Source organism: Malaclemys terrapin, chromosome 3 (genome assembly GCF_027887155.1).
Source record: "Malaclemys terrapin pileata isolate rMalTer1 chromosome 3, rMalTer1.hap1, whole genome shotgun sequence".
NCBI classification, from domain to species: domain Eukaryota; kingdom Metazoa; phylum Chordata; order Testudines; family Emydidae; genus Malaclemys; species Malaclemys terrapin.
Window position 1 is genome coordinate 147310925 of NC_071507.1, and position 12326 is coordinate 147323250.

Consider the following 12326-nt stretch of genomic DNA (forward strand, 5'->3'; position numbering starts at 1 on the left):
AATTAGCTGAGATTTTTTTTCTGTTTAGGCCCTTAAGTGTATTTGGGCCTGATCCAGAGCCAGTAGAAGTTAATGGGCATCTTTCCTTTGACTTCCAGGGACTTTGGATCAGATACAAGCTGACCTTGACAAATCTAAGTCATTTTTAAAAATTTCTAGAATACCTATCTAGAGAAATGGCAGGCTCGGGTGATCAAATGAGAGCGATTTTATGCTCTGAAATATTAGAGTTGTTAATACAGAATGATCTCCTACCAGGTGCTATTAAAAATGCTTGCTTAATCAAAATAACAATTTTAAAGCCCATTTTCATATTTGACGCATGTCAAAAAACTCAGAAATTAAATATTTTAGAATGCCACTTAAAACTGACTACTCACTATAAATATGTCTGACTACTCTGCTCCTAAACATGAAGACCCTCTAAATATTCCAGAAAAGTGGCAATATACAGTTGTACCCCCCACTTCCAACTGCATGACTGATTCCATTTTAATCTCCATATAAACAGAGTGTTGGAAACACAATTAATTTTCAGATCAGTGAAAACAAGCCTGGAATCTTGTATTCTGTAGAACTTCAGTTCTGTAGAACTTCAGTTGTTAACTTGCACATCTGTCATAAATTTACAAAAAAGCACACATGCAATGTGATAATATGAATATGACTCATCTGAAAAGGAAAAACTATGTTTTCTGTATAGTTATATAGCTAAAGCACCATACTCATTATGCAAAAAAATTAAAAAGTTAGCTTATTATAAACATATATTTAAAGCATTTATGCACACAAATAAAGATCAGCCACAAAGTCATCCTAATTTGGATATTTTTTTCACTGGATCCCATCCTCTGTTTTTCTATCTTTCACCTCTTCAGGGCAGTGGCTGTATATTTTGTACTGAACAGCACTGAGCACTCTGGTACTAAGGGCTCAATCATTCACCAGTGAAGTTAATGGGAGTTTGACCAGTGAGTTCAGTGAGAGCTGGATCAGGCCCTAAACAAATAATAATTGTATATTCTGAATTTATTTCATTGAGCATAATGCTTCTGTATTTCCCAAGAAATTGGGTGTGACTGATAGAGAGAAGTATATATTTTTGAATGATCATTCTAAAATATTGCTCACTCAACATTTTTTTAAAAAAGTAATTTAAATGTTTCTGAAGATGATATATTCTTTTTAGTTCCTGAGTTTGTGTAACTGTTTGTGTCCTTGTGGCTGTGGTGACTATTTATAAGAAAGTAGATTTTTATATGCTAACGAACCTAATTTATGAGACAGTAGTTGGTTAATTTGTTTACAACTAGATAATATAGCAAGTTTATTTACATTTTCCCTTTAAATTATATTATTTAAAGGCCTTAGCTTGACAAGTTTTCTATTGCACTATTGTCTTTTTTCCTTTTCTGCTCAATTAAGTATTTATTAATGTATTAATCATGAAAATACACCTAAATGGGATGGGGAGAGTTTCAAACTGCAACAAGCAGAGGAAAACGTATGCAAAACTACTGGATAGACTTCATTTGGATATGCAGTTTCCAGTTTGTAAGATCTATGAATGACTTGGTTTTCTCATATTGACAATAGCTCCTTACATTTACTTACCACAGTGAAAGATAACTGCCCAGCTAACCCCTATATCAGTGGTCCACAATTTTTCATATTGTGGACTTAGGGTGTAGAGGTCATTGTGGTTGTTGTGTTGGTCATCTCCCATTTTAATTCCAACCCCCAAATTTCTCTGTAGGAAGTATAGTGGTAAATTACACAAAGATGGGATATTAGGATAGTGTTAAGGAAGTTAATTCATCTCAAATTTCATGCATAAGCCACAATGAGTTTCAGGCAAATCTAACAGAACTGAACCTTCTTTACAGCAGATAGCTGCAGAGAGCCAATTATTTAAGTTCTCCCCCCAACCCTTCAAAAATTCATCTGTTATGGCATTTGTTCATTTTTGTAATTCTCAGGAATCAAAGAGGCTCCAGAAGCCTCCAAGGAAGAATCCAAATATTGGGTTTGTATTGCTAGATGTTACCTCGATCACTTTGACCTCAATTGCACCAAGTGATGGATGGTCTGACCATGGTACTGAGAGAGTCCAAAAATACCCCCAACTCACCCATTGTACACATTTTGGGCCAAATCCTGTTCTCAGTTATATGAGTGTAGCTACAGTTGATTCAATAGCAAGTGGACCCCCTTCTTTACAACTAGCTGGGTGAAGGTTATGGCAAACAAACAGTCATTAACATGGCAAATTAAATCCCCCTACAATGGGAGATGTGGGACTGATTGTATTTTTGACAAATGGATTGAATCTTTACACAAACTTTTTTCTCTGTATTGGCTACTACTGCTTTGCCTTACTCCTTTTACTACTGTCCATTGTGGGACTTTTTCCAAGTGACATTATGTTAATAGTGCCATTAGCAGAGTGGAAGCAGGATTTTAAAAGGGTGCAGTGAAGATTTAGCGTAACTCTGAGGGCACCTGTATCAATGGTCACAGGGGGCCCCATCAAATCTCAGGCTTGTCCTCTCACTTTTAGAACTTGTAACATATTTTTGTGTGTTGATCTGTAATCCTGACATGTATTAATACTTTTCCTATTTAGAGAGATACCAGTGCTGCCCTAATACCCATTTCTTTTAAAAAATATCTAAATCCTTATGTAAAATTCTTTATACTAATTGCCCTGTGATGCAGCCTTCTATTATAATGACCAGAAAACTAGCAGTTCCTTTGTTGTTAATGTTCATTGTTATTTACAGGTTTTGCTGTGTTCTGGACTGGTTAGTTGGAAGTAGAAAAGTGCTAACAATTACTAGATGCGGGATATTTGGGGCTTAGTCATGTTTGAGTATATGAACTAATAGGATGTGTGTTGATCACACCTGTATATTGTACCCTGTTTCCCTCTGTCTCTGTCTTTTTAGGTTATAAGCTTTCTTTATATTATAAGCTCGTTGGGAGAAGGCCTATGTCTACATATGTGTTTATAAAGGTCTCAGTTAACAGGGCCCCAAGCCTGATTGGGATCTTAGGGTTGTATCACAATATAAATAATATTTAAGATCGGCCTGGAACATGGAGGGCAATGGAGATGTGGGATTGTAATACTTGTCTCTGCCTTCTTCCTAAACATGAAGACCCCCCTAAATATTCCAGAAAAGTGGCAATATATTACAGTTGTACCCCCCACTTCCAACTGCATGACTGATTCCCTTTTAATCTCCATATAAATAGAGTATTGGAAACACAATTAATTTTCAGATCAGTGAAAACAAGGCTGGAAAAATGTGGCCTATGTTATTCTTCATTAGGGCCTGCATCTTTAGTACAGTGCTAAGTTTTCATCTTCTATTGGAAAATAGCATTTTTACCACCCAAAGTATATGGGATTCCAATAAAAACCTTCAAATCAGTACTTCTCTTTTCTTAAAGGCAATCTCTGTCACATGGGACAAGCAGCATCTTTCAACACAGGCAGGTCAAGTGTCTCAGGATGGACTTTCACTACAGAAAAGGGACACCCTGCCAGAAGATGTAGGCCAGCCAGTCTGAAAACAAGTTCCCTGTGATAGGAGAAGGGATGATAGTCATAGGAAGGCTGAGGGCAAGGATAGTCCCTTTCAGTGCAGAGGACTGCACTAGATGACCTATTGAGGTCCCTTCCAGTCCTACAGTTCTGTGATGCAGTGCCATTATTTTGTTTTGATGTGTTCCCACTAAAATACACCTTTATGCCAGATCTAGGACTACTTGCAATGATAAAAATTGAACTAGAAAAAACTCTAGAGAATATATAGAAGAAAAAAATCCGGTAGGATTTTTTAAACTGGAAGTCCAATGACTATACAGTGTGGTTTCCCACTCTGGTGCCAGCCTTCCATCAAGCCTGCAAGGGGCAGGAAGAATTAAGAACATAAGAATGGCTGTACTGGGTCAGACCAAAGATGAATCCAGCCCAGTGTCCTGTCTACCAACAGTGGCCAATGCCAGGTGCCCCAGAGGGAGTGAACCTAACAGGTAATGATCAAGTGATCTCTCTCCTGCCATCCATCTCCACCCTCTGACAAACAGAGGCTAGGGACACCATTCCTTACCCATCATGGCTAATAGCTATTAATAGACTTAACCTCCATGAACTTATCTAGTTCTCTTTTAAACCCTGTTATAGTCCTAGCCTTCACAACCTCCTCAGGCAAGGAGTTCCACAGGTTGACTGTGCGCTGTGTGAAGAAGAACTTCCTTTTATTTGATTTAAACCTGCTGCCCATTAATTTCATTTGGTGGTCCCTAGTTCTTATATTATTGGAACAAGTAAATAACTTTTCCTTATTCACTTTCTCCACACCACTCATGATTTTATATACCTCTATCATATCCCCCCTTAGTCTCCTCTTTTCCAAGCTGAAAAGTCCTAGCCTCTTTAATCTCTCCTCATATGGGACCCGTTCCAAACCCTTAATCATTTTAGTGCCCTTTTCTGAACTTTTTCTAATGCCAGTACAGTATATCTTTTTTGAGATGAGGAGACATTTGCCTTGCTTGTTGGCCCTACTAGAAGTAGTATTGCCCTAACAGCTTAGTCCTTTGCAAATAGCTTAATCTCTGTAAGCTCCAAAAACCTCTCCTCCTCCTCCTCTTCTGTGCTTGGAATTTTGCCCTCTTCCAACCCATGATCACCACCTATATGCCCTAATCCTATCTGAGCTCTCAGTAGAATTTGGTACCATTTCTCACCTTTCTTTTCCACCCACCAAAAAAACCTCACGTCCTTAACCCTAATTGAATCCCCCTTTGCTTTTCCCCCTGCTCCTATTGCCCTCCCAGATTTACCCTCCCCTGGTAGCTGAGAATTAAATAGATTGGAGTAAAAGACAAAATGGAATAAATTTGTGGGGAGTAAGAATTGTGCAAAGGGATGGGGGAAAGCCTGAGAACAAATTGACGAATAAAGAAGGCAAGAATTGAAAAAATTTGGAAGAAGAGGACAAACTGGAAATTGAATAGAGAGGTTATAGATTGTTAAATTAATGAGGGGACAGATGGCTGGGGCAAGTGGAGAATTTATGGGAGAGAATGGACAATTGGTCTGTGGTGTGAAGGGCTGGAGACTGACCGACAGATGGACGTACAAAGCAAAAAGTAGGGGATAGAAAGGACAGTGGATACGAGGGGCAAATTCTGGTTGGATATTAGGGGCACGGGAAGGAGAAAAAGGAAGGAGAGGGTGAGGGAAGTGCGAGAGAGCGGGCTCAAGGGAAAAAGATAGTGAGGGGGAAGATTTAAAGACCATAGAAGAAGGGGAACAATTGGGATGGAAGAGGGGAGAACCCTTTTATGTATGTTTATTTAGGTCTCTGGCAAATCCAAAGATGCTTTGGAGGGTGGTCCCTGTTGTTTGACGGGTGGCATTTGTTACTCAGAAGATAACTTGCCAGATACAGGTATAACTATATTGTTTGTTATGAAATGCTTAAAAATCTTATTAAATGTTGGACATATCTCCCGACACTTCCCCATGTACTCCCAGCCTCCCCACTTCTGGCTGGCTATTTGGGGGCCCGCAGCCACCCAATCAGCGCAGGCTACCTCACCCCAGCGTGCCCTGCATCTGAACCACACGGACTTCCCCTGATTAGTCTATTCCCTTCAGAGGAGGGCGGGGGTTACAGAATTGGGGAGCCAATCAGAAAGAAGAGCTGCCCCATTCTCGCCTCTGGGTAGCGGCGGTGGGCGCCTGTGGCAGGGGGCTCTCGGGTGTCAGCGGCGCAGGGGCAGTGAGCGTGGAGGGTGCGCAGCGCAGCTGTGGTCAGCAGCGCGGATTAGAGATTGCCTTGCCACCGCCGCTGCGTTAGGAGAAGGGATCTGCGCTTGTGCAGAAGCTTGCTCATTGCTTTACTTTTGCAGCCCGGGGCAGGGACATTATGCCGAAGAGAAAGGTAACGCGCCTCTCTGCCTGTGTTGATTGTGTTGTGGTGCATTCCTTTTGACGCCCGTTTGCCGTTAATAATCTCAGCCTCAGGTTGCCTGTAAACCTGGGGCGATTTTTTTGGACTGCGCTGATTGAGTCTGGGTATTTGTACTGCCTGTTGCAAATATCTTCCACCCTTTTCCGTTGCTGATTTATTGATTTACTCCTTACTTCCTCTAACCTTGTGGTGAGGGCTGCAGTTGTCACCCCCTCCTCTCGAATGCGAACTCGCTGTCACAACTCCGATCTCCGCCCCCCCTCCCGGGAAAAAAATGCAGCAGCTGCAGCTTCGCCTTTTACCTCCCCCGGAGGAGTTTCCTGCTTGCAAACTCCAAGCAGTAGCTCATCAATCTTTGAAAAAATCTCCCGTGTGCTGGCTGATTCTTCCCTCGGCTGAGTCTGCGTTCTGCCTTGCATGGTGCCCCGGTGATGGCTCCAAGGTAAAAGGCGGAAGGGAGAGAAAAGCCATGTTTAAAACAAACTACACCCTTCTCCTTGCCTCCTGTGACAGACCCGTATGTACCAACTCTGGTGTCAATCAGGACAGGAGTCTGCACAGACAGGGCCCCGTGCAGCACAGGGGGGATCTGCTTACACATGGTATCAACAACAGCAGAGAGTTTAAAAACAGCACCATGGGAGACGACTCTGTACAACACAGCAGAGCGCTACACACCCCAGAGACGGGCAAGGGGGTGGGGAGCTGTTTCTGCAGAGCCTCTACCTTCTTGTGTAGCTTGAGACTTTTACTGAACGAGTGTATTTGCCTCCCTCCTCCGAGTCACTTCCCCTCCTCCCTTCTGACACAGTGTTTCCTTCCTTCCTTCCTCTGCAGAGCTGCTACTGCTGGGATTTACTTGCGTCCCTCATTTGCCTCCCGAGTCCCAGGCTGTGCCGTACTTTACTTTTCCTTCTCACACATTTTCTCCCTTCCCTTCGTGGTGGAGGCTCTGGTATTTTTGAGGGGGAGGTGATGCTTCACTTGCCCACCCTCCCCAGTGACCCCTATGCTGGAAACCATTCCAGACAAAAGTGCAATACATGTTTAACTGATCTTACTCTTTTGCCTAGTACTGTCTGTCTGCCCACTATCTGAAATACTATTAATATTATTAACTTCCATAATTAATTGTTATGGGGCTTCTTGCACCTTCTTTGAGGCATCTGACACTGGCCACTTTTGGAGGCAGGACACAGGAATAGATGAACCGCTGGTCTGATCCTGTATAAGAATTCCTTTCTTTCTCTTAATTCAGGAAGTAAGGAATGTAAAGGGTTACAAACTTGCAAATTATTTATTACTATTTGATTCTTTCACACACTCAGTGCCTGAGCTTCAGGGAACATCTGTAGTATTTTGAAAATGTTCATTTGTTATAGACTGTTACAACTGTTAACAGACATTTCACTACGGCTGGGTTTTCTAAGGGGCCTATGAAAGTTAGCACCCAATTTGGGAGTTGGGTAACTAACATCCTTTGGTTCCCTTGAAAATCCTGGCCTGTAGCACTTTTCTTTCTACTGCAATTACTAATGGAGTGTAATTAGAGACTTGACACTAATATACTGCGGTTTAAAAAAAACCCCAACAGACAAACCAATGAAACAACAAAAAACTCTGCAGTCTTTTAATATTAAACTAGGTCAACTGAGGAGAGGCAATTTTACTGTATTGGGGATGTCCAGAATGTCTGCCTATGACCTCCAAATATTGCGGGTCATGGTTGAATCTGAAAACTGTTTTAATAGGGTAATCGTTAGATGATTCCTTGCTGCATTATAGGTACAGAAAAAATATTCAGTGCTCCACTGAAGTATTTCCATTTTACATTTTTTTTTAACTTGAGTTGATATATTTCTCATAAAATTGAGGGACTAATAGCTCCGTACATAATACTTGGCTTACATTTAAAAGATAAAATGATTAAGGGTTTGGAATGGGTCCCATATGAGGCGAGATTAAAGAGGGTAGGACTCTTCAGCTTGGAAAAGAGGAGACTAAGGGGGGATATGATAGAGGTATATGAAATCATGAGTGATGTGGAGAAAGTGGATAAGGAAAAGTTATTTACTTATTCCCATAATACAAGAACTAGGGGTCATCAAATGAAATTAATAGGCAGCAGGTTTAAAACAAATAAAAGGAAGTTCTTCTTCACGCAGTGCACAGTCAACTTGTGGAACTCCTTACCTGAGGAGGTTGTGAAGGCTAGGACTATAACAGCGTTTAAAAGAGAACTGGATAAATTCATGGTGGTTAAGTCCATTAATGGCTATTAGCCAGGATGGATAAGGAATGGTGTCCCTAGCCTCTGTCTGTCAGAGGATGGAGATGGATGGCAGGAGAGAGATCACTTGATCATTACCTGTTAGGTTCACTCCCTCTGGGGCACCTGGCATTGGCCACTGTCGGTAGACAGGATACTGGGCTAGATGGATCTTTGGTCTGACCCGGTACGGCCTTTCTTATGTTCTTGTGTTCTTATAATGTATCATTTTCTTCATCATACTCTGTCACTACATTCTTGTCCAGGCCTAAAATGCTCGTCCTTTTCCACGGCTGTGCCTTTCATAAGTGAAGACTGATGATTAGGCTGTGCTTTGAGGAAGCTCTTTGAAGCTAGTCCTACACATTTCATTAGGAACCTTGCAAAGCTCTCCCATGCTTCCCTGACATTTTTACGTTCTTTCCCTGCAGAAAGTCTTCAGTACTTCAAAAATATCTTGGTAGGCTGCAAAATTAAACAAGGTCTCTTTCCCCATGATTGAGGAGCACATTGTGGCTAAACAGTGGGCTTAGATTTTTGTTATGTGTTGTTTCAGTTAGCGCTGGTCTACACTAAAAACCTAGGTTGATATAACCGTCACTCAGGAAGGGGGAAAATCCACACCCTTGAGCAACGCAGTTATACCAGTTGAACTCACAGTGTAGACAGAGCTAAGTCGACAGGAGGGCTTCTCCTGTCAACATAGCTACTGCCTCTTGGGGAGATGGAGTACCTATGCCAATGGGAGAAACTCATGCATTGGCATAGGTCGTGTCTTCAATAAACACTACAGTGGCACAGCTGCAGCACTGTAAGTGTAGATAAGCTCTTAGCCTTTGAGAAATAAGTCTGTAAAAGAGAACTTGGGTTTTTTCTTTTGTTCTCTGTCATAATTAGTCTTTTAAAATTACATCCACAATTGAAGTACTTAAAGGGAAGCTTATTAAGTAAAGTTAATGTATTTAGCTTTGTGAGTCTTTTTGTGAATGAATAGTCTTGAAGCTAAGTGTGTTTTATTAATTCTGGTTCTTGGAAAGCCCAGAAACTCATGGGAAGTAGAGACTATAGGCTTGTCCACATGGGGAAATTGACTGGCATAGCTATGGTGGAATAATTACTTCATCATTATTCTGGAATAAAGTCACTTTTATTCCAGCATAGAGTGTCCATATGGGGAAATTATACTAGCATAGCTATTGTGGAAAAATGATTTCACTGTAGCGTTGCCAGTAAATTTCTCTGTGTAGAGAAATCCTACTTGTATATCCATTACTGAAATGGGTTTCAGTTAAAACTAGTTAAAACAAATATTAACACAGAAAAATGTGATTTGATGCTTGTTTAGTTGGGAAATTATAACTGTCTCTAATAAAAGAAATTATAGATACCCAATACTTCAGTTTGCATGTTTATGGAGCTATGTGTCTAACTAGTAAATTTGCAGAAAGGGCGTGTAGGAAATGCAGAAGTAAAAACAGATTCATACCTGTCTTTATGCATGCTTTATTTATCTAACCAGATTGACCAGTCATGCCCCTTTCTCCTTTTGTCCCTTAACTCTTTCTTCTATGTGTAACTCAAGAAGTCAGCATCTGAATCCCTTCATTATCAAACAAGGGTTGGAAATTACTTTTTAATTTAGTTTCCCCAACTCTGATGGGCCACTGGTTATGGGAGTGGAAGGGGCAAGTGAAAACATTTGTGCATTGAGTTGAAGTCAAATACCACAATAAAACAAAGAGAGGTTGAGCGCTGGACTCTTCCAGTCAGACCTTCACATCTGTTATTGGTTGTTGTAACACCACATAATGAAGTGAATACAACCTTTCAAAAAGAGAATAGTGTGCATGCATGGGATAAACTAGAACATTTGTGTGATATTGTAGCTTTGAGTTTTGGAGTTTGTCGTTGTTGTTCTTCAGTCCCAGTTGAACTTCTCTTTCAAAAATACAATATAAGCTGGTTTGGATGAGTACATTCTTTTATTGCTATGAAACAGGTAAAATGTCTTTCCATCAACCATAAAAAAATGAGGAACCAAAATCTGTCCTATGACAAAAAGAACAGGAGTACTTGTGGCACCTTAGAGACTAACAAATTTATTAGAGCATAAGCTTTCGTGGACTACAGCCCACTTCTTCGGATGCATATAGAATGGAACATATATTGAGGAGATATATATATACACACATACACAGAGCATGAACAGGTGGGAGTTGTCTTACCAACTCTGAGAGGCCAAGTAAGAGAAAAAAAACTTTTTTCTCTATATGTGTGTATATATATCTCCTCAATATATGTTCCATTCTATATGCATCCGAAGAGTGGGCTGTAGTCCACGAAAGCTTATGCTCTAATAAATTTGTTAGTCTCTAAGGTGCCACAAGTACTCCTGTTCTTCTTTTTGCGGATACAGACTAACACGGCTGCTACTCTGAAACCTGTCCTATGACAAACTCACAGTAGCATGAAAAGTCTGGTTGCCAAAGATATATATTTTTTTTTAATGGCTTAACATGATCACCATCAAATTGCAGTATTTGTGGGCCTGAGTATTTGAGCATAATGACTGAGAAATATAAAGAGGTCAGTAACTTGTCCAAGGTCAGACAGGGAGTCTGTGGTTTAGTTGGGATTACACTCCAGAGTGATCCTCTTTGTTCCTTCTCTCTAACCATAAGACAATACTGTTTGAACCTGTTCTCAAAACGTTTTTCTGATTTGGTGTTGATCCAAATGTGAGGACTAATTGCAGCTTCATTTTTTTTTAAATCTTTTTTTAACACTGTTGACCACTATAGTATTATTTCAAAGCAAGAAAAATGACTTAATGGATGCATCTTTAATTAGTCATATGAGTAGGTCATTTGCACACTTATTGCAATCCCATATCCCAACTCATGCAATAGGGTTGATGGCAGATTGTGATGTATGCTTAGCAGAGATAACAAGGGATTTTGGGTTAATATCTGTGGTAGGTACTATAGAATTCTAAAAACTCATTAAAAAAAATCTGTGTAAATTTTTTTTTTTTTAACTATGCTAAAGGAGTATGAAGGTTGCAACATCAAGTATTTACAAGTTATGAAATGCCTTAATTTGGCCTTACAAATTATGATATACTGTTTTAATAATATGATTACATATTACTCTTTCTACAGGACCTCATTTAGAACACAGGATGCACAGTGCTAGCTGAATGGGTATCTATTAAATATTTTGTTTACTCCTCCTCATTAAATGTGTGGCCCCAGACCTTACTCACTGCACACCATCCAAGCCCTACACTAAATACAGAATTAGTTTCCTCATGGATTTGTCTATAGTTCTCTCAATGCCTCAATCCCTTCACAGATTCATAGAGCTCCCCCCCACCCCAAGTTAGATTTGAGCAGAACTTGTTTTGACTCTTCAAAGCTTGACAAGAAAATAATACTTATTTTTATTTATGCCAGAAATTAAAGTTTATCACATTTAGGTGTAGTGTAATGTAGAAGTGTTGAGTGTCAAAGAAAATGCTTGAGTGATGCTTCTTCTATATATAGTTACAAGAAATTTTGTGTTCAGATGTCCAGATAAAAACAGATGGAAGTTACTTGGTCACGCTTTATATTAAAAATACAATTGTAAATATTTGATGAAAGGTTAATGATGTTATAAGCATTTTGCAGACATGGATATATTACGCGTTTATAGGTGGCTGTAAATGCACCAGTATCAGGTGCTAGAGGTGGCCATAAGCCAAGGGTACTGAAACAATTTATATAGTGGGGGTGCTGAAAGCCAAAGTTTACGAAACTGTAAACCCTGCATGTGATGGAAACCACTTCAAGCCAGGGGTTGCAGCAGCACCCCCAGCTCTCCTACTTCCAGCACCTATGCTATAAGCCATGTTTATAATCAACCTGTTCACTCTAACAATTTGTAACACATTTATTAAAACATATATTCCATTTATTAATTCATTGCTCCCTTTAGCCCAGTGGTGACCCCTTTCACACAACACAGCAAGCCTCTGAGTGCGACCCCACCTTCTTATAAATTAAAACACTTTTTTATATTTAACA

At 40.1% G+C, this 12326-nt stretch overlaps 1 protein-coding gene across 3 annotated transcripts in view; it reads left to right on the top strand.

Annotated features, from left to right (window-relative positions):
* Positions 1 to 5721: 5721 nt before the first annotated feature.
* The window catches only part of HMGN3 (high mobility group nucleosomal binding domain 3), a 34268-nt gene continuing 27663 nt past the window's right edge, over positions 5722 to 12326 (top strand). For 2 of the 3 annotated variants that reach the window (XM_054021927.1, XM_054021928.1), the window contains exon 1: positions 5722 to 5960. In XM_054021927.1, coding sequence (XP_053877902.1) covers positions 5946 to 5960 — 15 coding nt within the window. In that variant the 5' untranslated portion in view covers positions 5722 to 5945. The remainder of the gene's footprint in view (positions 5961 to 12326) is intronic. The other variant, XM_054021929.1, reaches the window with a different exon arrangement.